At 36.5% G+C, this 16,514-nt stretch overlaps 1 protein-coding gene across 1 annotated transcript in view; it reads left to right on the top strand.

The window, feature by feature from the left end:
* LOC139740315 (cilia- and flagella-associated protein 410-like) overlaps nt 1–5,138 on the top strand; it is a 97,786-nt gene extending 92,648 nt beyond the window's left edge. Inside the window, exon 6 of the mRNA XM_071650909.1 lies at nt 5,012–5,138. Within this exon, the coding sequence (XP_071507010.1) occupies nt 5,012–5,116 (105 nt within the window). The 3' untranslated portion in view covers nt 5,117–5,138. The remainder of the gene's footprint in view (nt 1–5,011) is intronic.
* The last annotated feature ends 11,376 nt before the right edge of the window (nt 5,139–16,514 follow it).

Below are 16,514 nucleotides of genomic sequence, written 5' to 3'. Positions count from 1 at the left end.
ATTCCACTATATCAGTTTCATTTGTCGCAAGTGATCAAAAAATGATAGAATAGGCTTTTTAATGAGGGTACAGTTTTGAACACTTACACAACATACTGTTTAGATTACTCTTTTGAACATATATCTGTATGGGATTTACTTCTGCTTTATATGCGTTATGATAAAGGATGAAAATTCATTTCATTTAGTATTATGAAATGAAATAGTAAATAAACAAGCAAAATATAGCCTACATTTTGTTACATTCAAAATTGATCTTCAGATTGCTCATAAAGACAGCGGCTTCAAACCCCAACCATCAAAGGAACAAATGCACCTGTGCAATTCTTTTGTGCATCTATAGGAACATCGACAGCTGTTTGAATGATTACAGCCAGTTGAAACTCCATCTTTCGTATCTCCTTGATCATACCTTAATTATAATATGTCATGACACTGAAATGGAGGCTGAGATCAATCATAGCGAAAAACAATATTTTGTTTTATTTGCCCAGTTTGTCAAATCATACTTACAAGTCATTTCTTCACTGCAGTGCGATAAATTGAAAATGATCTTTTTCCACCGACGTGAACATACTGTTCACCCTAGCAGATGAACATTGCAGAATGGCTCCAGAAGAAAGAACTGCGCCAAACTTTGCAGGTTTAATCATGCAGCTATGAACAAGGGAGGGGACCGTCCCCACACTAGATATAAACATGGAGCTGTTGTGAAGCCAGCAAATTCTCAATATACGATGGTGCTGCGTGTAGTTATAGCACAGATACAGGTAATGCCCAGCAAACCTCAGTATGGTGCAGGCATACAGATTGTATACTTCGAGCTCAGTTAGACATATCAAGGGTTTTCTTTGGGGGGGGGGGGAGGTAGGGGAGGTGGGTATGAGAGGGGGAGGTGGCATTGAAGCATGAAACTGTAAATGCTACTTCATTGCTAAAAAAAACCCTTGATTAAAAATGAACAGAAATATGTTTCACTGCACAGTAAATGAGCCACAGCACATTACTGTTTGATATAGTCACAGTTGATGAGCAGTGCACATGTTAATACCCATTGAGACCTGAGCTAAAAATTTATTTTATCACAGGCACCAGATCCTTGTAATCACACAAAAGCCTGCCAATGATGTGTCCACTTTAGCCAAACAGTATTTATCTTTCAGTCTATGTCTTCTACATCACAAACAGAATGCTAAGATAAGCAATACAGTACAATCAGTATTTATTGATGGTCAGAGCCGAGTCTAAGCAGCAGCAGTCTGGGTAATGGTTTTATTGTAGGGAATAAGATTGCTTCCATCAGAAAGCACTCCATAATCAGTAGGATAGAGGCAAAATGAGGAAGGCACGCTGTGCTGTCTTCCGTAGGGTCCCTTGCGAGAGCCAGATAATGACATAGACGTAGAAAATGCCGATTCTGTCCCATCAGATGGACCGAATCCCCTGCTACCTCTTAGTCACCAGTGGTGGAAAGGTAGTTCTTTGAGCTCAGGGGGTTTCTTGGTCCACTTGTCACAGCCTTTCCCACTTGGTAGAATTTTAGGTAAGTCAAGGAGGAGTCTAGAGGGATCACAGGAGGGCCTTTGATCTAAGAGTGAGAAGAACTTTGGAGTGGACTAATTGACCTTCTCTTAGCAGTATCCCCCACCCCCCACCCCACAAAAAAAAAAAAAACAGACTCAATTGCTCCAGAATCATACCTTAATATGGGTCTATCTGGAAGTTGTTATGTGCGTGTGTCTTTTTTTTTTCAACTTTAACCCATTGAGGACGGGCTAATTTTGCTACAACAGGCATTTCCCATAGACCCTTGCCCGAGTATACTCGGGACTCATCCTCAACGGGTTAATGATTTATAAACCAAATGGACAAAATGGACAAATAATCAGGGGAATATGTCCTGTATGTGACCGTGCATCACCAAACCAACTAAAAGTCACACAACCCAATTCTAAGTGAGGACTTAAATTAGGTAAAATAGGTAAACTAAAATAATCTTTAGTTCTTTATATTTTCTGAAAGAGTATAGATCTTCCATGTAATTTTACAGTTTTGGATCATAAAATGAATGGGAAATTGTCTCTTTTGCAGTTTTTCTAGAACACTTTTTTTATCAGTTTGATGTAGGCTGTCTAGAATTTATGGATTAGGAGCAGGAGAAATCCTTTACACAGTCTTCACTTTTAACTCTAATAATATTTGAAATGATAATGATATTGCATTGAAAATTAATGTTAGTCGTGAATAGAATATTCTTGATGCATGTGCAGTTTAGTCTAATTATTGTGGTTGCTATGGAATTTTACATCCTATTCTTTGTCCCATTCATTGCACAGAGTACCACTGGGTAAGATTGCTCTGGAAAAGACCTTAAACTTCAAAGCTTTTTTTTTCTTTCAGTAAGCACTTTTCTAGAGGGTGTACTTTCTCTACATCATTAGATGGGTTGGGAAAGTCCATTTGTATTGAGTTAGTATGGCTGCCGGCATTTCAAAGCTTAGAGTCCGCTCTTTCAGAATCTGCCCTAATCTAAAAATCCATGTCTGGCTACGTTTTGGTGGATTTGTGATACAGAGTCAACATAAATCTGGAAAGAAATTAAGTAGCAGTATACTATGTTGATAATCGTTACTTGCTAATGTATTCCTGTATGCAAGAGCCTTGAGAAATCATTAGACCCTTTCCCTGATGCATCCTATGATGATTTCCTGAATTGTTTCTGAGTGGTATGAAACACTTTCTGACTCAAGTTTTCTGTTTTAAGTACCTCCTTTTAAGTGATGTGGCTCGCATAGAAAACACATTAACATCTGAGGCAGGTACCTGGGAATGACTGTATTGGTTTTGCAATTTGTGCGCCTCTCAGCATTCATCAGTTGATCAGGGATTGAGTGGCTGAATGATCAGTTTTACACAGATGCCAAGTCTCGATTGTGCTGGAGGCTTCCTGAAAAATTAACTATCTCTTCATTTCCCGACAAAAAGAATATAAGCGCCTGCACAAACAAACGAACGACTATCTTCCCGACGGCTCTTTGGAGCCTCCGTTATGTTTGCCTGATGAATGCTGGCAGCTCTGAAGTCATCCATAATTGATCAGAAAGCATAAAACATGATGCACGTCAATGTCAAAACCACGGGAAGACTGAGAGAAGGGTACGAGGATGGGGTGAATGCAGGTTTCATAGCAGGCTTTTTGTGGTGCGAGGAGCTGCTGTGGTTCAGTGGATAAGCTCATGGACCATGAGTCACAAGGTCCCTGGTTCAAGTCCCCTAGCTGCAGTGGTTGTGTCCCTAGGCAAGGCTTTTTATCCTCATTGTCTGCTCCTTCAGAGGGAATTCAAATCCGTCCGTCCTGTGCTTGCCTGCATACAAGCAGCCATTGCTTCCATACCAGTTGTGTCAATCCAGTGTATCTTTTAGTGATTCAGCACACTAATTAAATAATGTACACATCATCCTCGTGTAACAAGACCTCTAATCTAAAACAAACAAACAAAAAACATTGATTTTCAGAAGAGCAAAAGAGTTTTTTTATTTTGCAACATTTTCACAAAATGACATCAATGTTAATATCAAATGATTTAGAAACAATGTTTGGAAGAACACTAGCAATTGTGATGTTGTAATCCCATATCAATTTTTCTATATTTAGAATTGAGCAATGAGGTGTTTTTTTTTTAATATACGCCATTGGAGATATGAGATCTTGTCACCCCAGGGACAAAATAGATTGTGATTTAGAGAAACCTCAGGGTATCCTTCATGCACAATTGGTAGAATCACTAACTTCAGATTGAGTAGAGAGTTCTGTAGCATTTTTTAACAACTAATTTCATGACTTGTTATGCAACCAAATACTTATTCATTCTCACATCATTTCTCTGAAAATGTACTGTGTGGGACTGCAACATGATGTGTATCAAATCTAACTGTTTTGCCCAGCACTTAGACCAGATTGCTAAACTGTTTAGCAATATATTTGGTCTAAGTGCAGGGCAAAAAATTATTTACGCGCAAAAGATGATAAACTGCAAAGCATGTAAACTGAGTTTCTTTCGGTCTTGTGAAAAGTGCCTCAGAAATTATGCAGTTATCAACACAGGGAAAGCACCCTCAAATCCACAAATTGAGGTTTTTTGGTAATGTATTCATGGCTTCACTGCTTCTTATCAGTAAAAGTGGTGGGCTATGTCAAACAGAGTAAGTAGAGTTACAAGACATGAAGGAAGCTGAATTAAGATCAACAGGAGCAAACCTTTGCAAAATTGAATAAGGAATAACAAGGGATAGAATGAGGCAAAGGTGTAGGGGAAAGATGATTGAGGACCCTTGTTGATTTGTTCGTCATACAGGAAAGCAGGACCATATCAATATGAACAAATTGGTTCATTTGCAATGTTCAGTGGAAGCTAAGCAACATATCTTTAAGCAGGCAAACTCTTTTAACACTAGTTTTAGATGGCCTGCTGTCTTGAGTATTCCTTTAGGCAATGCTGCACACTGGCACTGGTCTGACGGTCCCTGACCAGAAAAAAATCACTGTCGCACCAGTAACTTTTTCAGGAACGGACCAGAAAAAAATGGAAAACATGGGTACCTACTGGTCTGCTTTAGGTAGGCCTATATATTTGAGTAAAAAATCTCGCAAGTATACTTGGGAAATGGTGAATCCATTTCACACTCGGTGGTTGCAGCCACATAGCCATACATTGTTTTCAAGAGCATAGACGTAATTGTCAGATATTGTATTTGAATGAAGTTCATTTTTATCCTTATCATTTTTATTATTATCATTGTTATTGTTGTTGTTATTGTTATTATTATCATCATTATTATTATTATCATTGTGATCATTGTTATTATTGTCATGATCATTATTATTATTATTATGATCATTATTATTATTATTATTATTATTATTATTATTATTATTATTATTATTATTATTATTATTATTATCATTATTATTATTATCATTGTTATTATTTTTTGTCTCTGTGCCTTGTAGAATGCCAGCATTCTATCGGCCGTACTGACACTCATCAAGGAGTTGGATCGTGACAGTCTGGAGGTGGTGGCCAATGCCTGCAAGGATCGGTTAGAGTCGTTATGATCTCACCCTCCCCGCCTCAGTCAACAGACACTACCACCCTCGGTCGTTGTCGGGTGTCGTCCTTATCGAGCCAGCTCACAAAGTGATGCGGTCCATCTGTGAACTCAAATGATGCTAAGAGACATTGTTGCATCGTCATCATCGATGTCATCAAATAAGTGAGCAGATCTGTGGTCGGTGCGTCACACATTCTTTACGCTTTGCAGACTCCCCATCATTGCTTGAAGAAGTACTGACATTGTATCAAACTCACGTGAAGCAAAGACACTTTTTTTTTTCTTCTCTAACGATGCATTATATGTTTTATGACTCTAAAGAGAACACTGGCTACAGTGTGAGTCAGCAGCCCATCTGAGGCACATCCTGAGATTTTTGTGATTATGCCCATCCAGCTTTGAAATTGGAATCGCAAATGGAGAACTTGGTGGAAGGTTGATGCAAGCTACTTGGACTGCTGAGGAACTTGATGAGATAGAACGGGTGATGATATTTTATGAAATCTGGTCTTTTCCACAGAACACTTGATATCGTTTGTGATTTGATTATTTAAAAGAAAAAAAAAAGAGTTCTTGTGGAGATGATGTTAGTCATTGTGGAGTAGTACTGGAGTTGAGTGCCATTGAATTTGCTTATATGTTTTGTCCATACAGGGAGGTGTTAGAAAAGGAGAGACAACTCTTCGTATTCATGCAAACACATGTTTTGGTTCAAAGCGTTACAGTGGGATGTCTAGCATTCCACTATATGCTTTGAAGTCATGCTCTGCACCTCTCTAGTTGCAAGGCGAAGTTCGGAGACGAAGAACGCATTTCGCTTTTCGTTGAATTACAAGCTTTATTCCCCCGTAAAATTTTTAATGAAATACTCGAATTGATTAAGAGTAGTTTAGGAAAGAATTCAATATTATAAACATATATTTCTAGTTTCTTCGTAATGCGCAAATCGAAATGAAATGAAAATTAGGCCCTCTTAAAAACCTAATATTTTTGTATAATGCGCACATTTCCACATGTTAGTTTTCTATCCTTTAATCTTCGATATTTTGATCTTTCAGATAAAGTACTCCGCTAAAGCGAGCACCAGTGTGCTTTTAAACCATTTGCTTTTAAAATTGTCAGTTTTACACTGCATTTTGATTCGCTGCTCCAATTCAAGGTACACAAATTCATTATTGCCATCACATTGAAAGAGAGAGAGCGAAATGCAGTAGGGGCAAGTATTTCTAGATGTGAGAGCACTAGTCCCGATTATTGATGCTCTCTTTTGTCAAAGCACCTGATTTCCACCTGTAGTTATGCGCATAACTTCTCGGCGGTGCCGCGCATCCTTCAAAGGAGAGCAGGGTTTGTCTCTCCTTTTCTTACACCTCCCTGGTCCATAAGATATTGAGCTTGTAAATCATACCACTTTGTATTTTCTGTTTTTTTCATTTTTGTGTTTCCCAAAAATTATAATGGGCTTTTTGATGTCCATTTCTTCTGGAGAACGGTAACCAGGAATTGCCAAATCTGTCTTATGTTGAGATTCAGACAAAAGTGTTTTAAATCAAGGTAGTGACAGTAAGGAATTGTATTAGTAAAATGTTTATATTGTAAACTTAGACAATGAAATTAGACAAATGTTTAAAGAACTTATACTGTCTGCACATCATAAGGTGTGGAATGCCACTGGCATCTTGAATGCGGATATTTGACTCAGTGTAGAAAAGTAACTCGCTGAATGATTTGTTTTGCACAGCTTGAGGAATACAGTTAGAGGCTCTGTTTACAAGATTGTGAGGAATGAATTTGTGATGCATTTGATATAATTTTTTCCCCATCATGTTGAGGAGAATCATGCAAATATGTTGTCAGTTTCATTTCAAAAAAAAAAAAAAAGAAATTTGTACTTGAGACCATTTCATGGAAAACAAAAATAAGAAGGAAAGAATGCATGATTAAGTTTTGCTTTATATAGTACAGTATCGAATGATTGACATTCAAAATTAATGACCGTTAAGTAAATCATTGGTATGGTCTGCCCATAACTATTAAGGCTCTAAATTAGATGCTTTATTCAGAGTGATGTGTTGTACAGCAACACTTTTACACAGGCTCATCATTCGGCCTCATGTCCATTGATTTTCTCTTTGTAGCATAATGCCATTGGTTTTTGTGAGGATATTAATTTTAGGCCAGTTTCCTGCATTCATGGATTTGAAGGTTATTTATGAAGACATGTTTGTATTGAGATGCTGTGAGAACCTAGTCAAGGTTATATCAACCTGATTGGCAGGTGCTTTTATTATTTGTGAGGTACAGTCAACCTTGCTTAAGTCGGCATCGCCTACATGTAAGTCGAATAATCACCTAAGTTGAAGGTCTTTTCAAGTCCTTTTCTCTTTATATTCTATTGATTTTCATCCCTCATAAGTCGAAGCTATTTCTTTAGTCCAAATAGATTTGACTTAGGCAAGGTTTACTGTATTTGATACTTCATTGCAGCTAACAGCATGTTTAAATTGTGTAAAAGATGGCAGGATACAAACTGTGATGTCGATGGTGTAAAAGATTTTGAGTTGTGTGATGCAGTATGCATGGCAGCAGCCGAGAAGACAAGTACAGGAGGTGTACTGAAGAAGTCCAAGTTGGAATGACATAGACCTCTAGCAGTAAAATGTTGCCAGATCCTGCCTCAAGCCCCCCCCCCCCCTTACATTACATTTTAGTACCTTTATGTTAAATATTCCTGGCACATAAAAAGATCTTGCACTCTGATAGCATAGAATGACTTTGACTGGCAGTCTCTCACCTACAGAGGGCAGCATGCTAGGTTTAGATAATGGGGACATGATATATCTCTAGTCGTGCACAGTCTTGGATGTGGAACGGACTTCAAGGGAAGCACTGAAGTTCTAAAGATTTGCTTGTGTTTTGCATTGCAGTGAACAGCAAGTGATTAATCTTTGCCATCAGAGCAAACTTTTAGCCTCGAAGCTTGTTTATGATAATATAGAATAGAAGCTTTGATACATAATCCATCGTGCATCAGCGTCTATCAGTGTAAGTGGATGGATGACATTCATTGGCTGTTATATCTAAAACAGTGGATTATTGAGATCCATTAGTTTTTGCATCAAGACTTGCTCTTGTTTTCCCTTTCTTTCTCTTTTTTTTTCTTTTTTTTTCTGGTTAACTGAAATATTGATGAAATTTGTAGAATATTCATTTTTGCCACTTCTAAGCAGGGTTTTCTTGGAGGCTGTTAGTCTACATTATTATGTACTGACAGATAACACACAAACACACACATATACTTGAAGTCATGTATTTCTTTGTTCTGCAATATTTTTGTCAATACCTTTAAAAATCCAGGTAGAAGGGCAAATAAAAATGCTTATTCCCTGTTAACATTCCCTCTTCATTTTTCCTATCACTTTTAGCGCACTGTCAGAAGTATTTTACTCTTGAGCTTTGGTGAGAACATAATATTGTATGTTTGTAGCCATATAATGACAGTGATGGGAACAATGGTGTGTATCATGTTTTGAATACACTTAAAATATGGCGGTATGTCTGTTACACTCCCTTAAATTAGATTATCCATTCCTCTGACATGTGTCCATCTAAGTTGCTTGTCTATCAGTTCAAAAACACAATCACTTTATGTAGAAGGGTGAATTTCCAAATTTACACTGGTGGGTGTGGGTTTCAAACCTCTGAAAATGCATAGCAAACTATTTTTAGTGCATTAGGTGTTTGTGATTTTGTGATGCATAGCTCAACCTTAATCTTGCATTACTTACCTTACTAATGTAAGTTGAATATTGTACTAAGTGCAGTCATAGCTGGATTAAAACTCCAACAGCGATCTTGAGATGTATTTGTGTAATTCTAGATTTTGAAGTCAATAGGTCAAATTGATTTTACTGATGGAGTTTACGTGGGTCTTTTTTTAATTCTTTGTTATTGTTTAGTTTATTTGCTTCCTTAGAAAATTCTTGAACACTTTTCCCCCAAATTTGCAGATGTAGACTTATAGTTTTACAGTTGGAGGAAGCTATTTTTTTATATCAAATTATTGATTTGTATGATTTATCACCAGTTACAATAAATGTTTATCTGCATAGTTTTGATAATGACTAAAGTAAAAACAACTGCCACTTGTTTGTGATATATATAAAATATTGTGGCATACTTATGGTATATATTTTTTTCTTTCTTTTACATGCAAAAGATCGTTGACATCTCTCCTGTTTAACTCAGGAAGGAAAAAAACGCTCACACACACACACACACACACACACACACACACACACACACACAAAAGCTCAGTCATGAGAGATTTGGTCCTTCAATGTCTTGCTTTCGTACGCCCAGTAAATCTTCGGCTAGATTTAAGCATTTATGGATCAAAATGTTTTTTTCCTAGGATCAATCTCTCATGCAGTGACTTGTATATTTTGTTTGAGTCAGAAGCCATAATCACATTTAGTCTGTAATAAAAAGCTACCTATGTATGACTTTTTTTTCTTCTTCTTTTTTTACCTTCCAAATTTGACAGAACCCCTAGATAGAGCTGTATTAAGTTTGGAAAAATTGTATCATTTATTACAGTGTAAAAGCTGACTAATGTTTTCTTTGGTGAATCTACATATATTTTTTCAATGTCGAAGCTGTTTTTCCAGAGAGAAAGTGATATATTTTGCTATCCTTTGATAAATCTGTGCTCATGAATTTTGTTTGTTTTTCCCAGTATTGTATTCTACATGGGAAGGTAAACAATGTAACACTGCACTGTAAATTATTTGAATATGGTGATATGTATGAGGAAATTTGCACATTGATGAAATTATATGCTATTATTTTCTTATGGCATTTTGAGGAATATTTGACTGCAGTCATTTTAGGGAATGGGGGGGGGGAATTATTGGCAGATAGAAAATTCTGTCACTTAGTAAACAGCTTTAATTATTATGTATTCAATCACAAACATGATTAACATTCAGCGATATCAGTGGTGAGATGTGTGAAGTTATTGCATAATGTTTATTGCTAAATGATCGTCTTCAGCTATGTACAAAGTCCTGTATATACATGTACATGTGTGTCTGTGTCTTGTTTATTCCATCAAAAACATTGTTGGAACAGCATTGTTACATATCTTGCAAACATTTCATTGATAATGAGCATTGTATTCTGAAAAAAAAAAACAAGAAAAAATGGTGACAAAAGAGAGATATTAAACTACTTTGTACATGTGGAAATACAAGCTATATGGTGTGCCATGGTCTCGTTTCATTTGTTGTACAAGTGTATCAGCAAACATTCTGCGAACTGAGGAACTGTTTGTTCATGGTCTCGTGGTTAAGACCACAGACTTTCAATCATAAAGCCGGTGGTTCAAATCCCCTGACAGCAGCAGTTGCACCTGATCATCCTCATTGCCTAGTTCTTCTCTTCTTTGGCTAGTCTTCAGGAAGTTTGCATATACAGTGTGAGCATTCATTGCTTTATTACTGACTATGTAAAAAAGAGGGTCATGTTCATGATTTTGAATATTCGTTCATCCAAAAATTATATCAGGTTTGTTATGTCAAAACACACAAATTCCCAGTACCTAGATGTTCTTTATCTGAAAATGAAATAGGGTTCTTCAATCCAAACATTTGTTGTGTCATTTTGAAGGTTTGTGTTTTCAAGTGCGTTACTGTAAAAGTGGAAATTTTTGCGGTGTTGAAATTTTCGCGCATTTCGCGCAACGAGAAGCTAGCGCGAAAATAAAAGCACACGAATATTTTTGGATGCCATATGTTCTAGTACTTGATGTCTTGATTCCGCGGAATTAAAAACACGCGAAAGTCTTCTGACACGGCCAAGCGCAAAAAATTAGTCGCGCGAAAATATCCATTTTTACAGTATAAGGTTTGTTATTCCAAAGGCTTGTTAAAGGGATGGTATAGTTTTGGTTGAGAAAGGACTTCAGGTTTCCAACTTTTTTGTGAGATAATGGGAAACCTCTTGTGAAATATGAAAGAGCATACAATTCTAAGAGGAATTCAAAGTTAGTTTTTTGAAAATTGGTTTTGAAATGGCTGAAATATCCAAAAACAAATGGGTCTTAATAAATGGTGGGACCCACCTTTTGTAAGGATCATTTTGTTTATTTTGTTTTTGGATATCTCAGCCATTTCAAAACTGATTTTAATCTTCAGAATAACAACTGTGTGAATACCTTACTTTGCAACTTTGGAAAGGCTTTTTTTGTTTTCTGTTTGCTTTGTTTTTGTTTTTGTTTTGTTTTGTGTTTTTTTTTTCATGTCCATGGATTTATCAGGATAGCAATGATGGCATAGATATCTGTACACAAGCACACGTGCATATGTATAATAATAATGTATATGTATTATACATACATACATAGGCCTACATACATACAGACAGACACAGATAAATCGTGTTTGCATATAAACCAAATATTGTATATCAATGTACCATAATCAAATCCAGACGCCTATACGGTACCTATTGGTAATGCTGCATCCATTATTCCACCTTTTACAGGGTCAAAGGTCACCATCAGGTCAAATTTGCAAAGCTGCTTTTATGCAATAACTAAATTGTTTCTCAACGGATGTTATGCAGACTTGCTAAGGAGGTGTATGGGTGGTCATTCTACAAGTAGGACACAACAGTTTGTGGTGACGACACCCTCAGGGTTCCGACTGGGATGCCATGTCACATTTCTTGTCGGATTGTATCAAGGAGCTTCAGACACGAAGCTCCTTGATTGTATTCATACTTGCTATGGAGGTTTGGGGTTATTCTAAGTAATGCAAAAGTTTTCACAAATAGCGCCCTCATTGTTCCGACTTTTATAGGATGCCATGTCATACATGTAATTATCATTTCTTGAATGTGCCATACCAGCCTCATTTCTCATCGGATTTCATTGTATGTTCTGTGAAAACAACTTAAAAATGCCCAAAATTCAAACAATGGTCCCCAGTTGCCATATTTCACAACATTTTGGCCTAAGATGTCATCCAAATGGGGTATGGGGAATTGGTTCGGGGGATACATGTTATGCTCGAACGGTCCCCCGGCCAAGTGCTGTATTTAGATAATGCATTCAAGGTTCTAATTTCTCAGTTTATGACCAAAAATTGCAGTAAAATCTTTACTGCGCCCTCTTATATTGGCAACACTGCAATGTCACGGACGTAAATATTTGCAGGAGGTTGGTTGGTTTCACTGAATTTTATTAACCTTAACTATCACAAAACTGAGTAGAGCTATTGATCAAACCTTCAGACTTTAACCTACCCAACTGCAACTAAATAACCATAATATCAGTTCAGTTCGGTTTATTTCATTCATCATAAAAATACATAAAAATACAAGGACATATACAACTATACAAACTTCAAAAACTTTGCTTCATGAGAATGGGGATCAACAAAAAGAACTTTAAAGGGGAAGGCTAGTAACTGATCAGTGGGAATCAGTGGAAATGCTGGGAGATGATTGTTCCAATCCTTATGGGATTCATTCAAGAGTTCATTGTATATCTATTGTTGTGTGAAAGTGATTTGCTTCAGAACGGTCTCATATTCAAGTAATGTGCAGATTAATGCTCCGTCACTGACCAGGGACGCTAACCTGGAAGCATTAAACGGCACATTACTTGAATATGAGACCATTCTGAAGCAAATCACTTTCACACAACAATAGATATACAATGAACTCTAGAATGAATCCCATAAGAATTGGAACAATCATCTCCCAGCATTTCCACTGATTCCCACTGATCAGTTACTAGCCTTCCCCTTTAAAGTCTTATGACACAAAAACCCCAGAAATATAAAATATTACATCAAGAAGGACACAAAACACAAACACAAACGGACAATCATTAAAAAAAAAAAGTAGATAACGATACAAAAGTAGCTTACAAACAAATCAGTGACAGGAAGAATACAAACTCATAAGAAGATCTTTATCAGCACGTTTAAAACCATTAAGGAATGGGATATTTTTAAGAAGAAGCGGTAAACTATTCCAAAGGATAGAGATTCAGGGAATTGATATTTTTCGTTAGCAATGCTCTTTTGAAGATATGTTTGGAAAGAGAGCATCCCTGATATTCTTTATTATCGACGTGTGAGGGCGGCATCAGGATTTCATCAAATTGAATCTTTGACGAAGTTCTTGAAAGGACTATAAATACATTAATTTCAAATATTTGAATCTGTACACAACTTTTGACTAATGGGTTTCTTGATTATTATATCAGAGGACCATGTCTTTTTCCTGGTACCTGATACCTTGTCTTCGTCACTTTCAAATGTTCCTCAATATATGACCTATGACTGAAATTTAACTTGGGGTACGAGGGGAGTGGAGTTTAAATAATTGCACAATATATTCAGTAATTTCTCTAAACAATGTCTAAAATACCTCATGAGGGTCATTTCTTTCTTTTATTTTACCTCTAAACCCAAACGTGTCTTATCAGGATTCAGTCGGAAGAACCGATCGCTTTTTTATTCAGGAGCTCTGGAAACACAATATCTAGGAATATGATGTTATTTATTTGATTATAATTTCAAATATCAAATTTGAAGAGATACATTCATATATTGCCATATATTGCATTTCTTGTATTCTTAAATCGTACATGGCATTTAGCCGTCTAAATGCATGAACGGTAAAGGCATTTTACATAAATTACTTACTTTTTCGGCATTTAAAGACTCCACTATACACAAACTTTGCAGAGTCACATAAAAAATTCAACAAAGATTTCTCATGAGATGTGCAACAAACGCAGCATTGTGTCTCTCACATCAATTACACATTACTTGCATTCATTTAATGAATGCAAGTGCGAAACACAACACCGAAATTTGTTGCGCATTATGCGAAATCTTTGTCATGCTAATTACTCCGCATCGATCTCAAAGAGGAGGGGCAAATTGCCTACAATGAGCGATTGCTAAGACTTAAAATTCAGAGGTCTTTCAGCAGGGATTGAAATTCATTCTCTGCATTAAAAAAAGCGCATGGATCGATAATAAGGTGTGCAAAGAGTTAGAGTGGTGAGAAAGAGATGGACAACAAGAACTCAAAGTAGTCCAAAATGGCCGTGACTAAACCCAACTGCCTGTTCTTCCTTCTCGTTGTCAGCGTGTTCATTGGCGGATCAATTCAACAAGTAAGTCATTCCATAAAGTTATGATTTTCAATACAGTAAGTTACCTGTCTCTCTCGCACAATAAACCATTCTTTGCCCGCTTATTTTCATACGTTTACATTCCTCTCGGCTGAAATCAGACAACGTTGTGCAGTTTCGTTGTCCTGAATAGTTTACTATTGTGTTTGTTTCAAAAAGAGGAAACTCTGACGAGCGTGAGAAAAGATGATAACGACCATCTTATTTAGAAAGTGTCTCGTAAACGGTGTCAAAACTAGTCACTTTACAACATCGAGTCCATAGCAGACACACAGTTACATAATACATGCAACCAGTGTTGACAATGCTTTTGATAGAAGCGTGTGGCATTGATGAGTTATGTCTGCTTATAAATTGGACAAGGTTTTTATTTTTTCTCAATGGTTGCTTTGCGTGCCAGGAACCCAAGATGTTAGCAAAATAATGTCAACGGCGACATGAAAAAGTTTACACTGTCTACGACATAGAAACATGTTTCTATAGTGAAAATATTTATTTTTCTGAAACTCTCAAATCTTGATAATACTATAGAAATCAAGCCTTTGAACTAAATCCTCATATTCGACTGTTATACTTAAAGGTAGGGTTATCTTAAAGGCAATACTTCACTAAAGTAAAACCAACGCATCATGATATTATGTGAAACTTCGCGCAGAATCAGGTATATTAAGGGCGCGTGCTTGGAACTATTTCTTTCTCCTTGTATCGTGAACTGTGCCACTCACTTTTCCGCCAGATCTTACTGTTAGATAAGTCATGGCAAATCTTCTCTTTGAGTCTTCTCTGATGTCTACAGCCATGAACAAGATTTCGTAGAATGTTCAACATAAACGCCGTTACAAGACTATGTGCCATTTCTATGACTGGTTCTATTTCGGTTGAAGACCTAAATTTCAGTTCATAAAGCTCTCATTTTCCAATAAAGTCATATACAATCATACATAACATAATTTTATTGATACAAAATATTTTTTTAATATATATTGTTTTCTTTAAAAATATATATATTTGTATGATAGGGGTAGTATGACCCCAATTAAAGAATAGTAAAGCCTCACAATCCAAGTTGCTAATTGCTTTTAGCTTCCCCGTGGGTGTATTCTTCACCAAGATAGTGTTCTTACACATTGTCATGTTTGTTTTCTCTCATACTGTTAATTTTACCATGATATAGTGTGTGGGACCGGAAGGCCCTCAGGGACCCGCAGGGGATGAAGGTGACCAGGGGTCCGGGACTGGTGACACTTGGTATGACGTTATGCTGGCAAACAAAAATTGGAGACAGTGTACATACGATTGGGCATCGGGATCGGACAACGGAGCCATTTACGTGAGTGTCTCTATCTGCACCATTAGGGAATACATTCATGTTAAACTGTCGTTTGTTTTTGTTCAATGTATTTTAGGTGCGATGAATGTGGCATCAAATCGGACAATGGTTTGGTATGTTAACGAAGCGAAACCATGACATACCCCATTTTTTCAAAACAAGTATTAGTCACGACACCCCAAAACATCAGCAACAAATCTTCCAATCCTTTGAATTCGCGATGTGGTTCAAACAAAGGGAATGGGTTCAGATAATCATTGACTATATTATGATATAAGCCGATGACTTATCAAATGTTGGCTGCTCCATTACAACGGCGCCAGGCGCTGCGGGCGGCATCGACACGGTGATCGCAACACTTCACTTGCAATATTATGCTGTAGTGTAATCAGAACTGCTGTTAAGGGCAGGGGTTTGCGAATGTCATAGGAATGTCATTCAATCATAGTTTATTTCCAATCAACAAAAATCAAAACATAGTACAAAGTATACATGACATGAAATAATATTGTTCAAACATTTGCAAAAGATTCATAAAGGATCCGAGATAAATAACAATATATATATATATATATATATATATATATATATATATGTGTATATATATATATATATATGTATATATATATATATATATATATATATATATATATATATATATACTATATATATATATATATATATATATGTATACAATAATTAGGAGGAACGATACATATATACTTTGTGACAGTGCGGAAAATAGATTCGATTATGGAAATGGCTAATTGACAGTAACAAAACGTTATCACATAGCTTATTTTAAATAACTAGTCCATTAAGCTTCTTAGAATATGCTGATGAACCTTTTACTCT

This window comes from Diadema antillarum, unplaced genomic scaffold (assembly GCF_040938485.1).
Source record: "Diadema antillarum isolate AM-2024a unplaced genomic scaffold, OU_Dant_1.0 seq00000847_RagTag, whole genome shotgun sequence".
Lineage (NCBI taxonomy): Eukaryota > Metazoa > Echinodermata > Echinoidea > Diadematoida > Diadematidae > Diadema > Diadema antillarum.
This window is presented reverse-complemented; position numbering and strand designations above follow the sequence as displayed.